We start from the raw sequence: 26,755 nt of genomic DNA on the forward strand, positions 1-26,755 counted from the left end.
GGAGAATTATTCAAAATCTCTGTGTTGGTGCCCTGTTTCTTCTATGATTGAAGATGCTTTGCCTACTTTGCGAAGTGATAGGAGTTTTGTGGCCTTGTTATGGGCTCATGGGAGATGATTACTAACCTGATTTGTTTATTTTTAGGAGGTCTTGGTTATGGACCCCCGTACAAGTCTGTTGAAAAACAATGCGACAATGTCACCAGCCATCCCATGAGAATTCAACAGCTGGAACCTGTTCCACCTTCTGCTAATCAGGTTTCAGCAGCATGCAACCAGATGAGCCTTACTTTACAGAGGTGTATGGATGCTTCCAGCCTGAGTACTTCTTCTGATGCAAGGTTCCGAGTTAGTTTTTTCTATATGTATGATGGAAATGGCCTAAATGATGCTCTATTATGCCACAGGAAATTTCATTCAATGCTATTTAATTCACATCAGCTGTAATCATACTGTTTGGCTCATTCAAACCAGGAGTGAAATTTTGTCACGTTTTCTATCCTTGATAACACTTTTTGTTGTATAAATGTGTTTATATTCACTTAAATACGTTTTTGTTCTAAAGACATGAAATGTTACAGAGGATGAAATACTCCTTGGTTTTGTCTTGAGGGACAGTGACCTATTTTAAGCTTACCATAGTACTGTTAATGCTGGTCAAGCAACACTAATGTCAGACAAAGTAAACTTAAGTGCCCTGCTGACATTTCTCTCTTCTCATCAAATAGCTTTTCTTTCAGGTTGTTTAATTGTTTACATAATTAAGTTAATTTGAACACTTGTTTGCTGTCTGCACTGAGCCAGCAGTTAACATCATCTGTGTTAGACTTCAGTCCCTGAAAACTTGTCCATTTTCCTAGCTCTGGTGAGTAGGTTAATAAAAGCTAGAGCCTCTCCCCTACATATTGCCTTTTCGTATCACTGAGCTGTAGATAAATACTGATAATCAATTCTTAAATATTTATGTAACTTTTAAGATTGTGGCTATGAGTATAGCACATCAGTGCAGGGAAAACAGTTACTTGAGATATAACCTTCATACAAATACATTAAGCATGCCCTTTGATATTAGTTAAACATAATGAGAAAACATTCTGGTGTGTTATTTACTTTTCCACTTTTTTTACATGTTACTCATGGAAGGGTTGCTGAATGAGTTTAAACCTAACTGTTCTTATTTACAAAGGGCCAGAAGCGCCTTTATTCTCAAAACAGTTTGTATTTTACTATATTAAGTTATTACAAGCCAAGGAACATTCTTGAAATAATTAAAATTAGTGTTATGTAACTGGAAGAAAACCTTGCTTTGCTTTGAGAGCGTTTGTGACATTTCTGTCATTCCTTTTGTGAAGACAGAGTACCTCAGGACAGTTTACAAAATTAACTGTGCTTCCTATGTAAGCGTGTCAGTAAAATCCATTCACTGCTAAGATGATGAGACATAAGAAGCCCAAAGACATGCCTCTGAGCCAGAACAAAACTGATGGTACAAAACTTAAATAATTAGGTAATTATTACTGAACAAGTTTTAGATGTGACTGTATGGTTACAAACACTGTTACTTTTAACTGAATGTGTGGTTTGATGTACTATGTCAGTACTGAGTTACATGTTTTTGGTTTTATTTTAAAGAAACGTCTACCAAGGGTGAAATGAAATTGAAACTGTGGCAGAATCAAGAATCTAATGTCCCTTTTAATGATTCTCTCTAGAGTCTCTTTTAATGATTTGTCAATGAGGAATTTTCTTCTAAATCTGAGTATTTTATAGGGCAAAACAAGTTTGAAATCAGATATAATTCACATATAGTTGAAACACTATAAGTTTTATTTAGTTAGTTACTTAAAATTTCTTCAGCAATGAACTGCATGTGCCTGAACTGTGTGCCTAAGATGACTCCATAATCCTTTATGGACTGAGTGCCTTCTCTGGATTGTATCTCTTGAGCATCATAAACGGTTCCCTGGTAGCTCTGTCCAAACTAGATTGTTTGCTGAAACAGAAATAGTTTGTCTTGATTTTTACTGATGGAAGAAAGAAAAATTGGCAGAATTGTAATTTGGCTGTAGATATCATCAGATGTTGGTATATAGACCATGAGTGGTGAAATCTTTCTCATCTTTTTTGAGCATTTCCCTCCCTGCCCCCGCCCCCCCCCCCCAAAAAAAAAAAAAAGTTCAGATTATTCACTTATTCTGCTTGAAACTAGGTATAATACTGCCATTTATTTCGTTGCATATCAGAAAATTACCTAGGAAAGAGCAAAGGGTTCTTGGATAGTAAAACAGAAGACTATTCAAAAAGATTAGAAAATGTAATTTTTACTCTTCCATGTTAATGTGTAAGATTTTCGCTTCTAATTGGGACTGTGGTCCCTGTACACAGAGAAAGAATAGAAAGTAATTGCAGTAATCTCTTGTTCCTAAAAGATCTACTCCAAACCAGTAAGTAGACATAGCAATTAATGCCATCTGAGAATCTGGTACAGTAGTATAGCTGGCCCTTAATTTTATTATTTGCTATATGTGTTTTCATTTTCCCCTGGGAAATTAGCTACAGTGTGAGTTCTGTTTTTAAGCATCTTTTCTTTTTTGGGGGGGGGGGTGTGAGGGGAGGAGCAGGGAGAGTTGAATTTGTTTTTACTTTTGAATTTAGAAGCTTAAGAACGAGCCAAAGTTTTCCAGATGATCTGGCTAATTATGGTATACTTCTGGGCCCACTTTTTATTTTCATTCTTTTACAAGGGTTTTTAAATACAGGTTCACTAATGGATATGTCTCTTTGTGTTTGGCTTTTTTGAATGACACTAAGCATCTGATTAAAATTCTTGACATCACATAAACAAAATTGTTATGTTGATGCATGACTTCTGTTTTCCCTATTTATAAAAAAGAGAAAATAAACATTTAAATAATTGAGTTGGCAAAAAATTCCTTCCATTATGTATATTTTCCAGATAGAAAAATATATAGTCTAGCATGGAAAAAAGAAGTTTTACTTAGTTTTCTTCCTCTGTTGAAGAATGTTTGGGGTCACAGCATGCTAAACAGAATCCAACTGCCCTATAATGAACTATGCTCTAATAAAGCCCATTGATAACAGACTGACCAAACAGCCTGAACGATTTTTTTCCCCCCACAAATAATTATCCCTCTAGATCTTAATTTTACACAAGATTGACCTAATATAGCAATCAGTCATTTCTCACTTCTCTCAATGCAAGTTGTAGTCAGTATGTTAATTGTGCAGGGTTTTGAAAGTGCAGTTAGGCAGTAACATGACATCCATAACAGTACCCTATGCTGACATTCAGTCTCAATAGGAGTGATTCTTATTCTGATACAACAACCAACCATTACAAAGCAAGTATCTTAGGCAAGGAAGCATTTACCTATCCTGTACTTCATCACAGCAAAGCTTGATGGTATTCAAAGCTACATTTTTACTGTTCAGCAGCTATCTCAGTGTGGAGACATTGCACCTGCAAACTGCTTCCTCTCTCCCTCAGCTACTGCCAGTCTTCCCCTCTAGACAAAAAGGGCCTGAGAGGACAACCATGGTGCCCTGGGCACCACATCAGCTCCTCCAGCTCTTCAGCAGTGACTGGATTGTTTCTGCAGCATGATGCAGCTCTTAAACCAAAGTCACTGCAACCCAATTGTTCTTTCCTCATGTTGGGTGACTCTCAAGTGCTGAAAAATGCTGTAGTATTAAGTAGTAGGAAAACCCCCACATCACTCAGAGAGAACAAGCACACTGTGACTATTTAGCTTTAATTTTTGAGGTTAGAAGTGAATGTGGAAAGTCATATACATTTCACTTCCTTGAATGACTTTACTTAGTGTTATCATGTTCTCTTTCAACCTTGCTGATCTAATTGCAAAGTAATCCACAGATTACAGAGGTGAAAAGTGGATTTACCAAGTAAAATAATGGAAATACTGCTATGTTCACTGGGAATATCTTGAGAGAGATCATTTAGGGTCTTGTTTTGCTCTGTTGGGTTGACTGACATTGTTTTAAATGGGATTCAGATTCCTAGTTCTAGCCTGGGAACCACCAGTTCCTAAATCAAGTAGTTTCGTGTATCTCCAGTGAAGTTGCTTTCACTGAAGTAGGGCTATGGTACAGACGTACGATGCAGTTATGCGCCTTAAGATATCTGTCCCATGCACCCTTGTTTCCTGAGGCAGCATCTGTAAGAAAATCTTGCAGAAGTCAGAGCAACTGCAATATTATTTACTCCGACTAGATACCAAAACTTAATTCCTGTATTGAGAAAGAGGTGAGATTTGCTCTTACTAACTGTGTACTTGTAGAAATTTGAAGTTTATATCCATATAAAACCAGGTGGTAAAAAAAAACCAATGACAATAACTTACCCTTGTAAATAAGAATGCATTATTCCTTGCCTAAGTGACAGTTCCTTTGGATTATTGCATGTAAATATTTCATGTAATTAGAGCTTGAAGAAATATTTTTCAACACCTCCTATTTAAGGCACCTATTAGCACTCCTTTGCTATCTTTTTTATTTTTTAATGTTAATTTGACCTCTTGAACTCTTTATATGATAGGAATGGTTTGGTGTCTTATTTTTTATGTGAGAAGCTGAGAAGCAGTGATTGACTTGTCCATCTTAAAAAAATGCATTTTAGATTGTGAGGAGAAACTGAATTTCTTATATACTTAATCCACCATTGAAATTCCTTCAATAGCATATTACAAAAATAATAAACTGAGGAATTAATCCCAAAAATACAGGATGCAGAGGCATCTGTGTCTGTGAGATCTCCAGGTTTATCTAGATACATACCTAGTTCTTCCTACTGTTAGAACCCCATTAAAATACAATTCAATATACTGACTGGCTAGCAGGAAATCCAAGGATGTGCCAGGATGTGAACTGGAAACACAGAGACATAAATCTATTCAGTGTTTGCAGTCATGAATCAGGGACACTAATGCCCCTGAATTTCTTTTTTGTACTGTTCTGTAGAAAACAATATTGGGAAGAATTTATGAGTTGTTTTGATTTTGGTTTTGTTTTGTTGTGTTTTTTTTTTTTAACTATGCTTGGGATGTTTTCAGCACAAACAAGTTTCCTAGTATTTCTGTGAAAAACAATGGTAACAGCAAGATTACACTTTAGTGAAAAATTTTGATTGCTGACTTGCAGACAGTTATCTCATCAAATCAAAACTAAATAAACCTCTTCAGATAGTTCTACATTATTCATTTATTTTGTTTATTTTGTTACATACATAATGTCTGTGTATGCCTCCTGATACCTTATCTAGGATTGATACAGCTGAGTGCCTAAATTTAGAGAGAACTTTTCTCACATGTAGCCTGTCCTTAATTTTACATGTATGTCAAGATAGAAGAACCACTCTGGAATTGTCTAACTGCTTGCTTACTTTATTGTGCTTTTATTCCAGGTTGCTGTTGTCACATGAGTCTTTGGCCTCTACAACCTCAAGCTTGTCAGAAAGTCAGTCCACTTTGTGCATTAAGCAAGAGTGGTCTTGTGGACACAGGACACCTCCTCCTGTTCCTCCTGACCAAGGTTTACAAAATGGCAGTGAGCCAGAGGATTTACTGAAGTTTTCACCTGGAAGATCTGTGTCCAGTAGCTGTGTCTCTAACTTGTTACCATCCTATTTACGTGACATGGAAAATAAGCATTCCCCTTTCTCTAGTCCTTGCTGGTCTCAATCCACCCGCTCCAAAAAGAGAGCACTCTCTCTGTCTCCTCTGTCTGATGGCATTGGGATTGACTTCAATACAATCATCCATACATCCCCAGCATCTCTTGTGGCCTACATCAACAGCTCCAGGACATCGCCAACAAATGTGTCCCCACAGCCTGAGGTCTATGGACATTTTTTGGGAGTGAGAGGAAGCTGTATACCCCAAAATTGCTCTATTACAGCTACCCAGAAAGGCCTTCTTACAGCTAATGGCAGCATCACCTTCCCAGGGCATGTTGAGAATCAGGTTGGTGAGAGCCAGCATATTCAGCAGCTGGAGCAAGCCACCTTGCAGGTGACTGCCACAAGTAACATGGTGATTCAGCAAGGTGTGCCACTTGCAGACAACCAGGTGGCAGGCATCCTGAAAAATGAACAGCTGGACGACTTCTTAGGCCACACACTTAACATGTCTTCTCCACCCCTGCTGCCACTGCCTCCTCCACAAGGGCCACCCCCACCATACCATGGTCACCAGCACTGTCATCTACACAGTCTGTCAAGTCATTTTCACTCACTGCCTGTTCCTCCTTCTGCCCCAGGCTCCCTGCCTGATGAAGATGGTGAGCTAGATGATTTCAATGGCAAGCATAGCTGTTACTGGGTTGACTGTGGTGCATTGTATGACCAGCGAGAGGAACTTGTGCGCCACATAGAGAAGATCCATATAGACCAGAGGAAGGGAGAAGACTTCACTTGCTTCTGGGCAGGGTGCCCACGAAGGTGCAAGCCATTTAATGCCCGTTATAAACTGCTAATTCACATGAGAGTCCACTCAGGAGAGAAGCCAAACAAATGCACAGTGAGTCTGAATTCTCTCTCTCTTATCAATAAATGCTTCTCTGTTACTCATGAAAATACAGAGAAATTGTAACTCTGCCATTGTTTTCCCTAGTTAATGGGGTGCTTTTTTAACTAGTCTGTCTCCATCTTTCCACCTAGAAAGAAAGGAGAGGCGTTCTTTAATTTTATATGTACTAACAAAGAGGGTTAGACAAAATTTTATTATCTAAATTTCTAAACTTCCATGTAGACTGCAGAAGTAACACAGTAGACCTTCATAAAGCACCTGCATAAAGTACCTGCATGAAGGATACATATGGAAAAGTGAAGCTGAGAAGAATTAGGTATTTTTGAAGGCACTTGTTTGCTTCATTACTAACAAAAAGCAGATTCACAGCCTTGTTTCCCTGAATACAGTAGGAATAAAACCCAGAGCAATTTATCTGTTCACAGATTTTTTAGCAGTGAGCATTCAACACCCAAAGTCATGTTTTTCTTGCCTTTTTTTTTAGGGTCACCACAAGTCAGTCTAACACATGTGTTATCACATGGTTTGATAGAATCAGTTTATGTTTAGTCTCCAGTGAACAATCTACAATCTCTGGGATAAAATGTCTTTGTTGGCTTTGCATACTGTCTGTATCTTGTATGACAATTGGCTTACGCTTACCAAGCGCTTATTTACCATCAGCAGAAAGCAGCCTCACCAGTACTGTTTCCAGCCCTATGCTTAGCCTAACTAAATAATGAATATATAATTTCTAGGGAAAAATGCTGGTTATTATTCCATGGGAAAAAAAAAGAAGTTGTGTATGTGGGTCATTTCGCTGCATGCCTAGCTGAGTGATTTTCTTACTGTGATGTAGATGTTTGCTTGTACACTAGATAGAGGAAATTTGTTTCTTTCACTTTTGTTACTTCAAAGGGCCAGTATGTATTTTCCCAGATTTCTCACCTGAATTTAAAGGACCTGGCAGAGATTTTTGTCATGACACTGGGAACCTCTGTCACACCAGAGCCTGAATTCAGGCTCTCTGCTCTAGGAATTCCAGAATAATATCTTTTCCGCCCTCCAGATACATTGGATCAGAGGTTACCATTAACCACTGTTCCTCCTCAAGGATTTCTTGTCAGCTGTGTAGTGAGACAAGGACGGGGAAAAAGAATTATTAGGAGTCAAGAAAGTGGTTTTTTTTCAAGGGAATAGCACATGGGAAAATGAGGGCAACAGTATGAAGTAAAAGGGCAGGAACAGTGAAAGAACACTGAACTGAAAAAAAAAGAGTGATTCAGGTAACCAGATTCTTTATAGTAGGAGAATTATGATGAGGGATCCAGTAAGACTGGGGAAGACAGTTAGTAGGACTCTACACTGCCTGCCCTGCCTGTTTAGAAATTATATTTCCAGTGACCTTCTCATGAGTATGAGGCCTCCCTGAGTAGTCCCTAGCTTTGACAGAATCATCATTCACTGATGATGAATATGTTAATGTTTAAGTGGGTAAAGTGCTTCATATGATAACATTTCTGAGATTACTAAAATTTTCAGGGTGACGTGATAACCCTCATAGTGTGCCTGTAAGTACCTTTCTTGACACAAGTATGCAGAAATGGCATTCTTTAGCCTTTTCAGAAGTTATGTGAATTTGGAAAAACATATTTGGCTTTCTAATGTCCAGGTGTTTGAAATTCTCTCAGTATATTTAGGAAACAATATTTTAGCCAGGCTTCATACCTATCTTACCTAGCAGTGAAATTTACAATCTTATCAATATAATTTGAGGTTTTAAACTGTGATTGTGAGTAAGGTATTAGGGAGAACATTTTGGGCAAGATGATCATGAAGTACAATTTCTGCAATTAAAAAAAAATATGCAAAAGAAATCTGAAACTTTTCTGCAAACTTGTGTGAATTTATGCATTTAAGTGATACATTTAAATTAATTATCTTTATTTGTTCCACTGAGGGTCTTTCTATAGTTTATTTTCTGTTTCTAGATGTGAAATGTCTCTTTCTCTAAAATCATTGTACCTGCAGTTTGCAGACCACTAAGAAATATTTTAATAGACCAAGGAGGGAATGAAAAATACCAAAACCACATTGTTATGTGAATTACATTTACTACCAAGAATATAGCAGAAATAATAGGTCTTTGGAAGGCACTGTCTTAATGTATAAGTGTCCTATAAACAAAGACAGTTAAACTATTCACCTTTGTGACATCACACACTAACTATTGAGAGCATGGTATGTGTTAATGGTTCCTAGTGTTTTGCAAGAGACAATCTTCTAATTAAGCATGTATTCCCAGGCATCCTGATTGGTGTATTTGTCACGCAGTACTTGCTTTAATGTCACAGGTGTTGCAAGTGTGTTATTATATACTGTATTGTGTGTATCCCAATGGACTCATCTAAGAGTTCAGCAAGCTTTGTCAGGTTTTGTTAATAAAAGGTCAGGGTTACTTTTAAGTTGTATTATTATAACACATAAGGAGATAGCATGGAATCAGGGGCATAACTAATAAGAAGCTGAATTTAATACAATTTATTCTTCTCTATTGCTCTGTGATGCTGAAATACTTATTTCAGAAGAGATTTGAAGACAGCTAGGACTGCAGTATTTCATATGTTGTAGTCAGAATCAGTGCCAAGTAGAATACCCCTTTGACCTCAGCATTTGTTTTGCCACATACGAACTAGCTTCCATTTATCTATATAACAAAAATCTGAAGTGATAAACTACAGCTACAAGCAGTACTCTAGTTGTGAGTTCCTTCTTGTTCTGGATGATCAGTCTTCTTTGATTCTGGAAGATAAGTGTTGTAGGGTGAATATTAATCAGATAGCAGTACACAAAAACGTGACAATCATGATAATCAGATCCAGACTTAAAAGTCAAGCATTCTTAAGGTCACAAATGCAGAACATACTTGTCCCTCTGTACAAAGGTAGCTAGAGTGGACTGGAAAATAATTGCATACTTGTCTGATAGATTTGTTTTGCATTGTTGTTCTGTGAATAAGGCTCTTTCTTTTTCCAGCTTAAACTGAATTTAGTGATGAAGCTGTGTGTTCAGACTAGGCCTTGGCAATTTGATCAAATATACTTTCTCTGTGAACTGAAAAATTGTGGTGTACTTTTCATTCCTGCCCATTATTATTAGATGGGTCCTTGTTCTGAAAAATACACCATAATAATAATAATAATTTTAAAAAGGTGTGAATTTTATTAATTTTTGCATTTTGTTTTATATGGGATGCAAAAGCAGGTGATTGCTCTTAGCCTTGCTTTGTTACATGGAAATTTGTGAAGTTGAAGAGTACCTGCATGCAAAAGGCCTCACCTGAAGTTGGTTCCTGTGATACAGGAATTCCTTAAATAGCTGTTAAAATGTGTTGGGTGATCCTTACTGTTCACTGAAACTTCTTTCAGGTAATATTCCAGTTTACTGCATTTGGAATGCATTCATTGTCTCACTGACCTGGTTTAAGGACTAAAAAATATATTCAGGACATGGTAATATATATTTAGTGTCTACCCCTAAAACTATTTCTTATAAAGTATGGCATGTTCAAATAGGTTGTATTTATTAATGTATTCATTAACTTATATTTTGTAGGAATAAATTAAAATTGAATGAAAAATTGATGTTACAATGCAAGCAATTAGTATGCCAGTGGTTGAGGTAAAATTTGTAACATCTGCTGGCAGTTAACCACAAAATAGTATCTGAGGTTACTTTATATTTCCTCTGGGTTAGAAAAAAAGAGAATTATCAAAAGATGTGGAAACTCCATAGTAGCAATTGCCAAATGCTGCCCTTTTGCTGTCTTTGGCTGTACTTGTAAGCTCGTTTTCTACTCGGTGTTCCTTCTTTTATTATGAATATTTTTTATTTTTCAAGTTCAGCAGAAATAACAAGTACATAATTAGCTGTGTCATGCTATGCAAACAACAAGCTTAATTTATCCTGGTGTAAATAGCAACAGTGTGTTGTTGGAGATAGACTTCAGTCTGTGTTTGCATTTTCATTCAGGTACACTAGGAATATTTCCCCATTTGAAATGAAATTCAGTCTTTTTGCTTTCTGTAAGTTCTGAGTGCCATTAGTATTTGAAACTATGGGATGATAATACCTAAAATACTATGATACTGTAATAATAGACAGCACTTTTTATGATTTAAACCAATAACATTTTTAGCATTCCTGTCAGATTTGAAACAACATCCATTTAATATCTGCTAAATATCTGAAATTAGTCCACAACACATCAGTCTACTAAGCATTAAAACAGAAGGCTCATGGTTAAAAAAAACCCACCACAACCACAAAACATAACAGTTAAAAACAGTTTTATAATGATTTATTGAATCACAACTAAACATCTTTGGGTGAGTGTGATTATTTAGGTAGATGTGTGTGTGTGCTCTTTGAAGAACATGTGCTTGGAAGATGATGTTCAACATGAAATTTTGGGTAAAACCAGAAATGCATTATATGAAAAAGATAGGGAACTTTTTTCCATCTTCAGGCTTTGCTGGTGTGGCTTTATATGGTGTGTTGTATTTGCTTTGTACTATGTATGTTATATACAGGCCAGAAGGAGACAGGGGAGAAGTGGTGTCACTCAGGGGTCTATACTGGGACCAGTACTGAATAATAAGTGATATAAGTGATATAGACAGTGGGATTGAGTGCACCATCAGCAAGTTAGCAGATGACACCAAGCTGAGTGGTGCTGTCAATATGCTGGAGGGAAGAAATGTCATCCAGAAGGACCTGGACAAGCTGGAGAGGTGGGCCCAGGTGAACCTCATGAGGTTCAAAAAGACTAAGTTCATGGTTCTGCATGTGGGCCAGAACAATCCTCATTATCAATACAGACTGGGGGTTGAGGTGATAGAAAGCAGCCCTGTGGAAAAGGACTTGGGAATTCTGGTGGGTGAAAAGCTGGACACCAGCCAACAATGTGCACTTGCAGCCCAGAGAAGGCCAATTGCATCCTAGGCAGCATCAAAAGAAGCATGGCCAGCAGGTTCAAGAGAGGTGATTGTGCCATTTTGCTCTGCTCTGTTAAGAGCTCACCCGGAGTACTGCATCCAGCTATGGAGCCCTCAACACAAGAAAGACATAGACCTGATGGAGCAGGTCCAGAGGAGGACGAGGAAAATGATCAAGGGGCTGGAACACTTCTGTGAAAAAAGGCTGAGGGAGCTGGGATTGTTCAGCCTGGAGACTCAGGGGAGACCTAATAGCAGCCTTCCAGTACCTGAAGGGGGCATACAAGAAGGCTGGAAAGGAACTGTTTACAAAGGCCTGGAGTGATAGGACAACAGGCAAGGGCTTCAAACTAGAGAAGAGTAGATTTAGGACATTACGAGGAAGATCTTTATCATGAGGATGGTGGAACACTGGAACTGGTTGAACAGGGAGGTATTTGAGGCCCCACCCTTGGAGATATTCAAGGTCAGGCTTGATGGGGCCCATGGAGGATGTCTGTGCTCACTGCAGGGTAGTTGGACTAGATGACCTTTGGAGGTGTCTTCTGACCGAACCCATTCTGATTCTATGATTTTATGACTGTTTCTTGATGATAAGGAAAGACTGTACAAAATTCTGTATTGCACTGAAGTCTTGACAAAATACAAACTATACAAATTTTTTTATTTATTTTTGCTTACATGCTCACAGAAGAGTTTTTCACTGTGCTAAAGTAGCAGCTAAGCTCTCAGTCTTACATGGTGTTAAATGACCAGTAATTCAATTGCTGAGTCAAGTTGCTGAAAATACGGAGATGCCAAGTGGCCTGTTGCTCATTGTTTCTGTAATTCCATAAACTAACTGAAAGAGAAATGTTGTGGAAAAGGCAGAGATGTGTAACTGTTTAGGCTTATATCATGGTGTACAGACACAGGAAAGATGAGTTTTAATTTGTAACCTCAGAGTTAGTCTCACAAGTTTGTGTGATCTTACTAACCTGCTGGGTTTGGTTATGATGTTTAATCTATTTAAAGGAAAAAATGAAGTATGAACTGTAGGTGTGCTTCCACAAAGAGCTCAAACTCGTGTGATTGCATCAGATGGCATCTACCCCAAGCTAACAAAGCTTACCTCTCAGCAATGGTACTAATAGCCTTTTAATATTACTCCTTCCGTATGAAATGTATAGTGAGTCCAAAATGTAATGTTACATAATTTTCCTATGTCTGCTTAAGATGCACTTCCACTTGAGATCAGTGAGCACCTCAAGGCTTATGGTATCCAAGTACTGACCTTCAATATCAGAGAGTTTCTCTGTACATTAAAAAATGCAAAACAAGTTTCTTTCAACATGCAGATGTAGAAAGGATGACAGTTAAAAATGATAGCTGGAGAACCTTACTACATGTTACAGAATAAAATCTATGAAACCTCAAATTTTCTTCTTCTTCTTGTAATGAGTAATGTGATTTTCATGTCAACTAGTTGAACTGGCTTTTCCTGCCTTCTGACATAGATATTTGGAAAGTTTATGACAGATTTTTAATGAACTTTTCCAAATATGGTTCTTTTTACTTTCACTGTATTCCAGAACATGACAGTGAAGTGTCCACAAATATTGGTAAACATTCCTAAATGTACACATGCTTATGTTTGTGTGGAAAGGTTTCTAATGTATTGCCTCTTTATGCCTGTGGATAGGTACAAATATTGCATTGTATTTATTTTCATTTCCCTGTAGTATGATTTTAATGGAACATCTTGGAGATTTTTTTTTTTTCATTATTATACCATACTATAAATAAATGGTGAAGAAAAAAAAAAAGGGGGGGGGGGGGGCACTTATAACAATTTGATCTGCCAACAAAATTTCAATTGCAGAAAACTTAGAGGTTGGTTTTGTTCTGAGTTTTATTCGTGCTTGTGTTTTGAACTAGAAAATTATTTTAATTCAATGCTAGGGGGCCAGTACTAAAGCTGTGGGGTTGGAGAATGTCTGTGTGAGGCCATAAATTATTTTCGGATGATTTCTACTCTTTTCTGCCAATTTTACTTTGCATTTTCAGCATCCCTGCGTGATGGATGGCTGGACCTGTATTAGGAACAGAGTGACAGATAAGCCTATCAATATCTGATGGGAAAACAGGAAATGTAAGTTGTAGTACAGTTGCAACATTAACAGACAAAAAAACCCACCCCATTCCCAGAAGACATAACTCTCTTTTAAAAAAGAGGAATAGAGAAGTGGAGGGAACTAGTTAATAAATTATACTACACATTGCAATGTTATTTCAGAAATGAAAATACATTTTAAGCAAAGGTAAACACATTGTTGGCTTTTATTCAGGTGACTGACACAGATTTCCTTAGGGTTTAGCTGTTTAATTAATGCTTCTGGAGCTCTGTGGAGGACTTCCAAGGCATCTAAGAATGATGGTTTGTGTGTGAACATAGGCTTTAAAAACAAATGTTGAGAATTAAGCATCACAGAACATAATTGGATTATTTGTACTGAGTAATGAAGCAATGATAAAGTGCCATGTACCTTATGGTTGCACCATTTAAGTGAGTTACAAATCAAAAGCAAATATTTCTGAAGGCTTTGCACATGCTAAGGTATTCTTTGACATTTTTTCAGCATTTGTATTTAGTTTAAGATATTTTTACTGACATAATGTGACACATAACTCAATGATTCCATTGATTTCCATGGTGTGTCTTGAGCATAGGTTTGTGCACACACACAGATTCTTAGAATTCTTTATGTTGGAAAAGACCTTTAAGATCATTGAGCCAACCCTTAACCCAACATTGTCAAGTCTACCGCTAAACCATGTCCTTAAGTGGCAGACCTACAAATCTTTTAAATGCCTCCAGAGATGGTGACACAACCATTTCCCTGGCCAGTCTGGTCCAATGGTTGATAACCCTTTCAGTGGCGAATTTTGCCCTATTGTCCACTCTAAACTTTGCCTTGGCACAACTTGAGTCCATTTCCTCTTGTCCTGTCATTTGTTACTTGGGAGAAGAGCATGACACCCACCTCTCTACCAGCTCCTTTCAAGTACTTGTAGAGAGCAATAAGGTCTACCCTGAACTTCAGGCCTAGTAGCTCAAAGAAAACGAGAATCAGCTTGATTCACTCTGATCCCTAAAGTAATTCTGCTTTAAGGTGGCAATCAGCAGATGCTGAAAACTTATGTACTTCCATAGAGAGATTCTTGCAGGGTAGGTTTCCAAAATACTTGGTCAGTATAAGAGTTATGCACTGTTTGGAACATAGTTGCAGTAGACTCTCCCTATAAATAGTTGAAACAGGCTTCTTGGACAAGGATTATTACCAATGCAGCCAGTGCAGTGGAGTCCTCTGTTACAGAAATGCAATTGCTGTTGATCTTGTGTTAACAGGAGGACTTAAGCAACTAACTCCTGAACAAACTTTTCTGAACAAGGCTGCATGGAAACAGAAAGTAGAGTGCTGAACTAAACGACAGAAAGGAAATTCGTAACAAGGAGCTAGTGAGGATGCTGTGACTGATTTGTCTGGAACTGCCCTGGGCCTCAGCTCTGTTAATGTATGTGTTTGCTAAATGTTGACATAGCCACATGGTGATTGTTTTCTGATATCACCTTTATGTGCTAAGGCTGCTCATTTTTCCTGTTTTTTAAAGACTGTTTTGATTTAGATTTTATGCCTTCTTACTATTATTTGTAAGGATAAATAGCAACTTTATTCCATGAGTATTCAACTCTTGAGAAGTAACACACAGGATTACAAAGTTCCAGATCACAAGTGAATCATTCTAGAGATGTCTCTGTGGTAAGAAATTCTTTTTTTAAGAGCTGTTTCTCCATGAAATGTTGAAATGTAATGTTCCTCATCTGTCTGTGAAGCAGTGTGCTAGATACACAAAGAGCTGTTATAAATAATTTCACTCTCTCTCTCTTTTCTCCCTCTTTGAAAGCTTTCTACTGATCATCAGCTGGCATATACTCAAGGAAAAGATTACAGTGTGCCTTTATGGGTACTCTTGGTACCTTTCTATAAATGCATTCAAACAAAATTAAATTACTTTGGCGCTCTACTACATTCTTGACTGCTTAACATTTGCAGAATTACCTCCAAGGTTAATCAGATATAAACATCAAGCAATGCCACTGTTCTTCAAGGTCTGTTTTAGTGCAGTTACTGTGTAGTTACTGTTATGCAAACAAGCTTATCTGGGTCTACAACAAAAAAATTACTGGTTCTAATTAGGAGTCATCACATAACAGAATAAGACAAGGCTTCTTTTGTTCCACAAAAAGCCTGCTTTACCTGCTTGCTAAAGATGCACAGATTTCTTTTCAGTGGCTTTACATAATTGATTTGAGAAACTTTCAGTCCTGTGATCTTACAGATTCCAAGTGATTCCGACACACTCGTCAAACCTTGTTCAATGTCATGCAGAAGTTGGTAGATGGCATGAACATGAGGTCTGCTTTGTTTGTTTAAAGGAGTGGGCTGTGCGTAAACTGAATATTTATGTTGAGACTGCTGAGATTATTGAGAGTCCTTTTTTAAAAATGAGCCACTGTTGAGAAACAACTCTGCTCCACTCTGGCTGACTCACAAGGACTCTTAGCTTTTTAATGCCTGAACAGATGTGGTCTGGATCCATTATGTAAATTAACAACGTGAGCTGCTAAGTTACGACACTGATTTTACGTCTGCACCAGTGAAGCAGGACCATTACCACATAGCTTGTCAAGGCAAGAGACATGCAGATTGAAAAAATACTGTTAAAATCATTATAATTGATAGCTCTGCAGAAAGAGTGATTGAAAATATACAATGTATCACCAATTAAACTCAGACTGTTAAACTCACTGAGATGAATGTCTGTGAAGCCTGGGTTGGGAACATGGCATTTCAATGAGTCAGTTAAGAGTTTTGTTCCAAATTAAAAGCAAGCCATCTGCTGTAATTGTGATAAGGTCCTTGAAAGTCTGTCATGCTGACATTTCCTCTGAAGGCAGAGGTCTGGTACTTCTGCTTCTCATTGTCAGGAGTTGCTGAAAGGCCACTGAGTGCAATACCAATCTGGAATTCTAAATATGAATCGTCATGCATCTTGAAAAATGAGGATGGCCCCTTTGGAAACGTACCTCTCCCCTCATGTTTCCTCCACCCAAAGTGGAAAGCTTTGGAGTTAATTTTTTTTTTTCATTTCTTTTATGCTTAGTGCAAGATACATAGTGGCTAACTGTTATAGATAGTCTTTGCAAGGCTTAGAAGTCAGCAAAATTTAATTCATCATAGCAGGTTCTGTTTACTTACTTTAGTTCTTTCATCATACTAGTGTAATTTATTCTTTCCATTGAGTAAGAAGAGATGGTTCACTGAATTCATTACCACAGGATTTTCCAGATGAATTAAAATGTTAGTATCTTTGTAATTTGTGCCATATATAGCTGGTGTGACAGATACTCTGTCATCAAGCGAAAATGGTATCTGGTCAGCAAGGAAACTATGCCTGGCCATTCTCTGAACCTGACACCATCAGAGAAAACTGAAGTGAGCTCTTTCAGGAGAATTCTTGGTAGCACATAGGAAGGAGGACTGAGTTCATCCAGTGCCTGGAGTTTTCTGTGACTGTGAGATTCTGATACAATTTTAGTTCAAAGATATTAGAAGGTTCTGAAGAGTAACAAAAGATGGGAAGGGACTGTGGTAATAGGAGAAGAATGGAGATGCTGATGTGGTGAAAATCCAGTCTTCATAAATGGAGAGTGAAACAAAACTATGCTCTATTTATATTCCCAGAAAATGAGACAGACTGGTAGGCTACTCGCCTCTCTAGCCTTGTCTTGAGATACTGGGTTTTAATTCAATTGCTGAGCAGAATGAGGCCTTTAGAGGCTCAAAGCACATAAGGCAAGGTTGCAACAGGTGTATGTTCCTTTTCAGATATAACAGGAGAATCATGTCTCAGGTGTGGATACAAAGAGCATGGCTGGGGGTGTTTGGATGTAGAACATTTTTGTAACAGTGCTGGTGGCAGAGACTGGAAAGCTGCTGTGCTCTAACTTCTTACACAACCTGCATGGGGTGTTTCTTGCTGCTGGTACTTGCTTCAGTGAGGGATGGAACGGAAAGGTATGGGTGTGTGGTATGACTCTGACCTGATACCACAGGGAAGATATGAAAATGAAGCTAGCAGGCTTTACATCATACATGATGAGGACAACACCACCAGTTCTGGATATTCGTGTTTTATGCATACCTGCAGTTTTCATTTGCATTTTTTCCCATTTTCCAACCTTTATAGACAGAATTAAATCAATTTTATAGTAACTGTGAAGATTTCTCTTCAGTCCTTGTGAAATTCAGTGCAGTGGGAGCAGTCCACAAAACTGATGATGTATATGGGGTTTCTGGATCTATTCTGGCATGTGTCAAGAAAGCTCAGCATTTAGGGAGAATCAGCTCACTTCTGTCTGTGTAAGACCTTACAGGTAGTGATCCCAAGAGCCTCCTTCAGTGGACTAGTGACATGATCCATAAAAACAACAAGGTCATCTTTAGAATGTGTCTTATTACTATTAGTTTGGTATATATACCCTATAGTGCCATGTATTGCATAATTTTTCATTTTTATTGAAAAGATTTTTTTTTTTAAGAAATACTTGAAAATATCCCATGTTTTAGTAAGAGTAAACAGAATTAAATGGCTTGAACTCTTCCAATTTTTGAATGGTACTTGGGGTTCTTTCCATGAATTCATTTAGTATTTTGTCTTTGTTGATCCATGTGGTGGTGTAAGCCTTAACTGGGAGTTAAGAGCTCAGATGGGGGCAAGGCTGAGAATCTCTCCCCCACTCCCCCCTCCTCCCTTACAGAGAGGGGGAAAAAAAGGAAAGGAGCAAATCCACCAAACAATAATTTGGAGTCGTCTTGGAAGTAGAGAGGTAAACAGTTTTTCTTTAAACAAAAACAAAACAAAACAATATATATATCAATACAGGTAAGGTTCACAAGGGCAAGGAACAAGGACGGATGGGAGGAGGAGGTTTTTCTCTGAAGAGGCGTGGAGGCAGCAGGGAGAAGGATCAGGCTCGACCACGTGGCAGAGGAGCAGGAGGGCAGCTGCAGTAGCTCTCCTCCAGGAGAGGCAGGAGCCAAAAGGAAAACTAATCACCCCAATGCCTTCCCTTTTATACTCTTGCTGGGCAGGGAGGGGGGAGTGGAACAGACTCGGTTTCCCAGGGGGAAGATGCCCTGCAGGGAGGGCAAAGCACTCGCAAGCCCTCCCCTCTTTCTTTTCAGAAAGGGCGTTAACCCACCACAATCCATAGACTTTCCAGGAACTGCATGGTTTTCCTCCTGAAGTTGAAAGTTCAGACAAAATGCAATTTGTCTTAATGAACTGTGGACCTAATTTATCAAGAGCTAGGCTTTTCTTTTTAAATTGATCAAAATCTTTACAATGGAATTTATTTTTCATTTGAGTCCCCTCCCAAAAAAACCTGTCCGTTGTACTACTTTGCAGTAATTTATTTTTTTCAAGGTCATGATATGATAAAATATTTTGTCATTACCATAACACCTTTCTCTCCAAACAGTCTCCACTTCTGAACCACATAGGGGTTAAGAAAATAATGTAAATAAGTTACTGGAAAGTAGCACAAGAAATTTTGACATATTCAATCTATGTAGAAAAGACACATATGTTTTCAGAAAGCTAGAACAGTAAAAAACCTTGTCTATACCTGGTGAGGAACAGTCATAATGTATTGCATTTAATTATTTGATTGTTTGTTTTGTTTTCTTTGAGTACATTCATCTCTATTAGTCTGTTGGATAAGACAAAATACCAAAGCTGCTGACAGTGTTTGTTCATCTAAGCTTCTTTGTGTTGTTGATATGAAGAGCTGATAAACAACTTCTAAGGCTAGGAAAAGACACTGAAGTTTTCTTCATTGCTGTTACAATTATAGATAAGATCTTGTATCATCAGAAGATGATCTAATCTCAGATATGGGCATTCCGTTTCAAATGCTTGTATCACTGGAGCTTTGCATGCTACTGGCCACCTGCAAAGCTATGGTATGTAATAAGTTTTAAAAACTTTGTCTGCTACAGCTCCTGAGCTCAGTCATACATTTCACTCTACTTTTGGAATAGACTGGTTTTACACATACAGCACATTACAGCTCAACCAGTAGGTGGTAACTTGCAAAGTATTAGTATCTTAATGACATGCAAGTATACCTGTTAACTATGTATGCAAAGGAACTGTCAGAATTTCAGAAGATCCTTGGTAGTTTTCAGTAAGTCTAATATTTAATACATTTGATATTTTGCACACTAGTCCCAGTCTCTGAAAGGAAAATTCTAGAGTATACTGTAAATTGCTAAAGAAAGAACAAACAAACAAAACCCCCACAACAACCTGTTAAAAACTGGAAGTATTTTTCTTAGCTAATTGTGACGTTGTAAAATGCACTTGAGTCTGTATGTATGCACTTGAAGCTGTAAATGTAATCATTTATACTTTGGTTCTCACGGTCCAAAACTGAACTTTACTATAAATCACCTGTTGATCATGAATAACAGCTTTGTGGCTGAGGTGAGAAATAAGTTAAAAAACACAGAACTTGATCACTGTCCTTACAACAAAGAAACCCAGGGTGTTTCCGTTCTGTCTTCTGCAGAGTGCTGAGCACTTCACAGTCAAATAGCTGACCATCCTTGAACATGGGGAAAATGGCGATACACCTGGAACAATACTGGTAGTATTCAGGATGTCAGGTGGATTTATCATGCCATTGTATCATTATCCAAAAAGTGTTAGTGGGATGCATTGACAAGCATGCAGGTGTGTAGTACGTGACCCATATGTCTATCTCACAAGAGACCCATCCCAGGAAATGTGAAGTTTGGCTTTGTTGGCTTTCTACACAAGTGCATGTATTAGAATCTGGAGCTAGTCATGAATCACATTCTTATGTAAAGAAGTTGTTTACAACCTGCTTTGCTTTGTTTTGCTTCATGAGGTGTATGTAAACAGGCATTTTGAGTTTTGAGAACTGCAATTTCAGAAAGCTCAATTTTTGTTTGTTATCAATATCTCCATAAAATACAAGGTGTAGAACACACTGGCTCCATTTGATGCCTGCTAGAGCAGCAAAGAAAGTATCTCGGTCTCAGCTACTCCACAAGTACAGGGTCTTCATGGTTCATGGTAATAAAAATATTAGCCTTATTATGGATGCCCTTTTGTTCAAGTTGTGATGTTTCAGAATACCCCAATGTTAAGAAGGGTCCCAAATTTTCCTCTCATCTGTTGGAGGAATTACACCATTTGGCATATTGATGGCAGAACATTCATTGTATTGCTAGAGGTATATTGAAAAGTAGCACTGGTTTAGACCACTGCAAACAGCTAAGATGCAAGATACTAGCTCTTTCACAGAAATAACAGATTTCTTTTGAGAAACTTGGATGATTCAGAAATATTTGACCATGCCTTCTAAGAATAACTAAACCTGACTGTGCCAGAGCTGGTAACAGGACTCTTATCTTGCTAAACTTGCACTGAAATTCCAGGTGGCAACTGGATTTGTACATTTTAAGTTAAGCCTAAGATAACAGAATGGTATATGCTGTCCTGTCACTTGACTTTTTCTAATAAAAATAGCTGTTACTGCTTAACAGTGGCTTTAATTTGTTATACTAATCTTGGAGGATCTGCTTAATAACTGCTTGTTATGTATTTTTCTTTTGTAATACAAAATCTACTGTCAATGATACAAAGCCATTCTTAAACACAGAGGGTTTTTCAGTGTTGCTGTATGAACTTATCAAATGGCATTTTAAAATGCATTTTTCATATAGTTGTAAGTACAAGAAACCACTTCTGAGTTTCAAGAGCTGAGTATCTCTCAAATACAGAACAAAACTGACTTCTCTCTTTGGGTAGGAGACCAGCAATGGCAATGGCAGCAGCATGGATTAGTATCTTTTCCTCTCCTTCCAGGGTACAATGGTAACTGCAACACTCAGCTCACTCTGGAGTAGTGATTGCTGACTTTTTAAAAAGGCATGCCTGTGCCTACATTATGTTTTGTCTATTGAAAGAAATGCTGTACAGGTATTAGTCTGCAGTCAATTAATCTCCTAGAGTAATTTGTTTGCTTGATTCTGTTGCCAGATGTGCTGTCCAGGTACAAGCCACTTTTTGTGGCGATAAAGAGACTTAGCTGATAAAGCAGTGAAACATAATAAAACTCCTTTAAAGTACATTGATGTAGCTCATGGAAAATGCAAGTACATTCTCCTTTGTTTGAACTGTACCTCTATTTTTCTAGTAATTGTTGTCTGTGACTTAGATCTCATTAGGATTTTGCCAAGGTCACTGAATGACACACCAGCTTAATTACAGCACCTTTCAAGCTGAGCAGTTCTGACTCACAAATAGGAATTCACAGTTAGGTAAATGAACAATCTAAAGTCTCTGAGCTGCATACTATATGATGTTTAGCTATTTGCAGTAAGATGCTGAGTGAAGACAGAGTTCCTTGGCTCCAGTGAACTGCAGCTGAAGTTCAAAAGCCCTTGACTTGCAAGAGTACAGAGCCACCTCAGAGGCTGACTGTAAGTTGCAGGCTTTAGCTGTCTAATTTCTAGCAACTTAGAAATGAACATGCCTCTGTTGTCCCACTTGAAACACTGTGTAACAATGGTGGGAAGTACATGTGTCTAGTACCCTAAAGGAAAGGCATCTAGTATTATTATTATTGACAGAAGGGTGAAAGAGAACAAGAAGAGGTTTTTCAAATACATCAAAGATGAAGAGAAGGCAAAAGGTAGGCCCACTACTGAATGATAGTGGAGATATGGTAACTGGTGATGCAGAGATGGAAGAGTTGCTGGATGCCTTCTATGTCTCACTCTTTACTCCTTAGACTGTCCCTCAGGAACCCCAGTTTCTGGAAGCAAGGGTGTGGAACTGGAGGGAGGAGGACACTCTGCTGGTCAGTCAGGACCAGGTTAGAGATCTCATCTACCAACTGAAGACACACAAATCCATGGGCACCAATGGGGTGCATCTCAGGCTGCGCCAGGAGAGGTTCAGGCTAGATGTTAGGAAGAAGTTCTATATGGAGAGAGTGATTGCCCATTGGAATGGGCTGCCTGGGGAGGTGGTGGAGTCGCCATCATTGGAGGTTTTCAGTAGGAGACTTGATGGGGTGCTTGGTGCCATGGGTTAGTTGTTTAGGTGGTGTTGGATTGGTTGAGGGGTTGGACGCGATGATCTTGAAGGTCTCTTCCAACCTGGTTTATTCTATGTATTCTATGTATCCATGAGTGGTGAGAGAGCTGCTGATACTGTTGCTGAGACTCTCTCCATTATCTTTCAAAAAAGTCATGGAGAACAGGAGAGGTGCCTGATGACTGCAGGAAAGCAAATGTCACTCCAGTCTTCAAAAAAAGTGAGAAGGAAGACCCAGGCAACTACAGACCAGTCAGCCTCACATCCATTCCTGGAAAAATGATGGAGCAGCTTATCATGGAGGTCATCTCTAACCACATGGAAGACAAGAAGGTTGTCAGGAATGGCCAATGTGGATATAGAATAGAATAGAATAGCACAGAATAGAATAGCATAGAATAGAATAGCATGGAATAGAATAGAATAGCATGGAATAGAATAGAATAGAATAGAATAGAATAGAATAGAATAGAATAGAATAGAATAGAATAGAATTAACCAGGTTGGAAGAGACCTTTGAGATCATTAAGTCCAACCTATCATCCAACTAATAACTAAACCATGGCACCAAGCACCCCATCCAGTCTCTTCCTAAACACCTCCACTGATGGTGACTCCACCACCTCCCTGGGCAGCACATTCCAATGGCCAATCACTCCTTGTGTGAAGAACTTCTTGCTAACATCCAGCCTAAAGCTCCCCTGGTGCAGCTGGAGAATGTGTCCCCTGGTTCTGGTGCTGATTGCCTGGGAGAAGAGACCAACCCCCACCTGGCTACAACCTCCCTTCAGCTACTTGTAGACAGCAATAAGGTTTCCTCTGAGCCTCCTCTTCTCCAGGCTAAGCAACCCCAGCTCCATCAGTCTCTTCTCATAGGGCTTGTGCTCCAAACCCCTCACCAGCCTTCTTGCCTTTCTCTGAACATGTTCCAGCAAGTCAACATCTTTCCTAAACTGAGGGGCCCAGAACTGGACACAGGGCTCTAGGTGTGGCCTAACCAGTGCTGAGTATAGGGGCACAATGACTTCCTTGTTCCTGCTGGCCACACTATTCCTCATACAGACCAGGAGGCCTTTGGTCTTCTTGGCTACCTGGGCACAGTACTGGCTCATGTTCAGCCTACCATTGACCAGTACCCCCAGGTCCCTTTCTGCCTGGTCGCTCTCCAGCCACTCTGACCCCAGCCTGTAGCTCTGCATGGGGTTGTTGTGGCCATGTGTAGAACCCAGCACTTGGATGTGTTAAATCTCATGCCCTTGGACTCTGCCCATCTGTCCAGCCTGTCAAGGTCCCTCTGCAGAGCTCTCCTGCCCTCTAACAGATCCACACCTGCCCCCAGCTTGGTATAATCTACAAATTTACTGATGATGGACTCAATCCCCTCATCCAGATCATTAATAAAGATATTCAACAGGACTGGGCCCAGCACTGATCCCTGGAGGACATCACTAGAGACTGGCTGCCAGCTGGATGTGGCACCATTCACCATCGCTCTCTGAGCTCATCCCTCCAGCCAGTTCCTAACCCAGCTCAGAGTGCTGCTGTCCAAGCCAGGGGCTGACAGCTTGGCCAGAAGTTTGCTATGGGGAACGGTGTCAAAGGCCTTGCTGAGGTCCAGGTAGACTACATCCACAGCCTGCCCCACATCCACCAGGCAGTCACCTGATCATAGAAGGAGATCAGGTTGGTCAGGCAGGACCTGCCCTTCCTAAATCCATGCTGGCTGGGCCTGAGCCCTTGGCCATCCTGTAAGTGCTGTGTGATTGCACTCAGGATGACCTGTTCCATAATCTTGCCTGGCACTGAGGTCAGGCTGACAGGTCTGGAATTCCCTGGCTCCTCCTTCTGTCCCTTCTTGTGGATGGGCATCGCATTGTCCAGCTTCCAGTCCTCTGGGATGTCTCCAGTGAGCCAGGACTGCTGAAAAATGATAGAGAGTGGCTGGGATTGCTTAGCCTGGAGAAGAGGAAACTCAGGGATAACATTATTGCTCTCTACAACTACCTTAAGGGAGGTTGTAGACAGGTGGAGGTTGGTCTCTTCTCCCAGGCAGCCAGCACCAGAACAAGAGGACACAGTCTCAGGCTGCACCAGGGGAGGTTTAGGCTGGATGTTAGGAAGAAGTTCTACACAGAGAGAGTGATTGCCCATTGGAATGGGCTGCCTGGGGAGGTGGTGGAGTCGCCATCATTGGAGGTGTTCAGGAGGAGACTTGATAGGGTGCTTGGTGCCATGGGTTAGTTGTTTAGTTGGGTTGGATTGGTTGATAGGTTGGAGGTCTTGAAGGTCTCTTCCAACCTGGTCTATTGTATTGTACTTCTATTCTATTCTATTCTATTCTATTCTATTCTATTCTATTCTATTCTATTCTATTCTATTCTATTCTATTCTATTCTATTCTATTCTATCTGCCAGCTCTCTCAGCACCCTAGGATGGATCCCATCTGGTCCCATGGACTTGTGGAATCCAAGTGGCTGAGCAGGTCTTTAACTACTTCCTCCTGGATCACAGGGGAACTATACTGCTCCCTGGCTCTATCTGCCAGCTCAGGAGGCCAGTTGTCTGGAAGACAACCTATCCTGCTATTAAAAATTGAGGCAAAGAAGGTATTAAGTTGCTCTGCCTTTTCCTCATCTTTTGTTTCTATGTTCCCCTCCATGTCCACCAAGGAGTAGAGGTTGTCCTTGCCCCTCCTCTTGCCATTAATATATTTATAAAAGCAATTTTTGTTGTCATTCACAGCAGAGGCCAGTCTAAGCTCCAAATGGGCTTTTGTCCCTCTAATATTTTTCCTGCATGACCTAGCAACATCCTTAAACATTTCATGGGTAACCTCTCCTTCCTTCCAAAGATGATACATGCTCTGTTTTTCCTTCATTCACTCAGAAGTTCATCATCCATCCAGGCTGGCCGTCTGCCCCGGCGGCTCATCTTCCGGCACATTGGCACGGCCTGTTCCTGTGCCTTCAAGAGTTCTTTCTTGAAGTAGGTCCAGCCCTCCTGGACCCCTTTGTTTTTAAGGGCTGTTTCCCAAGGTACCTTCTGAGTTAGTTCCTTGAGTAACCTGAAGTCTGCCCTCCAGAAGTCCAGAGTGGAGGTTTTGTTGCTGCCCCTCTTAGCTTGACTGAATCCTGAAAATTCAATTATTTCATGGTCACTGGACCCCAGACAGCCTCCAACCACCACATCTCCCACCAGCCCTTCTCTATTGATAAAAAGAAGGTCAAGCAAAGCCTTACCCCTGGTAGGCTCCTGCAGCAACTGGGATAAGAAACTATCCTCCATACACTCTAAGAACCTTCTAGACTGCCTCTTCTCTGCTGTGATGAGTTCCCCAGCAGATATCAGGCAGGTTAATGTTGCCCATGAGAACAAGGTCTGATGATCTTGAGACAGCCTCCAGCTGCCCTATAGAATAATTAATCAACCTCTTCATCCTGATTGTGTGGTCTATAGCAGACTCCAATCAGGATGTCAGCTTTGTTGGTCTTCCCTCTAGTTCTCGCCCACAGGCACTCAACTTGATCATCCTCAATCTTAGTTCCATGGCATCTAGAGCCTCCCTGATGTACAGGGCCACCCCTCCACCCCTTCTCCCTCACCTGTCTCTCCTGAAGGGCCTGTAGCCATCAATTACAGTGCTCCAGTCATGTGAATCATCCCACTACGTTTCTGTGATGGCAACTACATCATAACTTTCCTGCTGTAACAAGGCTTCCAACTCCTCTTGTTTGTTACCCATGCTGCATGCATCAGTGTACATGTACTTCAGCTGGGCTGCTGGTTTCACCCCTGATTCTGGCTTACCAGCCTCAGCCTCCTGTCTGGGGGTGACTGGTTTCAGCCCCTTCCCCCTTTGAATCTAGTTTAAATCCCTGTCAATGAGACCTGCCAGCTCCCTTCCTAGAACCTTTTTCCATTTGGGGAATAGGCCATTCTCATGCACTAAGATCATTCTCCTCCTCTGGTACAGATGT

At 39.7% G+C, this 26,755-nt stretch overlaps 1 protein-coding gene across 1 annotated transcript in view; it reads left to right on the top strand.

Moving 5' to 3' along the window:
* Positions 1-26,755, top strand: part of GLIS3 (GLIS family zinc finger 3) — a 177,006-nt gene that overhangs the window by 54,109 nt on the left and 96,142 nt on the right. Inside the window, exons 2-3 of the mRNA XM_054178226.1 lie at positions 146-341; positions 5,441-6,554. Of these exons, the coding sequence (XP_054034201.1) occupies positions 146-341; positions 5,441-6,554 (1,310 nt within the window). The remainder of the gene's footprint in view (positions 1-145; positions 342-5,440; positions 6,555-26,755) is intronic.

This window comes from Dryobates pubescens, chromosome Z (genome assembly GCF_014839835.1).
Source record: "Dryobates pubescens isolate bDryPub1 chromosome Z, bDryPub1.pri, whole genome shotgun sequence".
Classification (NCBI taxonomy): domain Eukaryota; kingdom Metazoa; phylum Chordata; class Aves; order Piciformes; family Picidae; genus Dryobates; species Dryobates pubescens.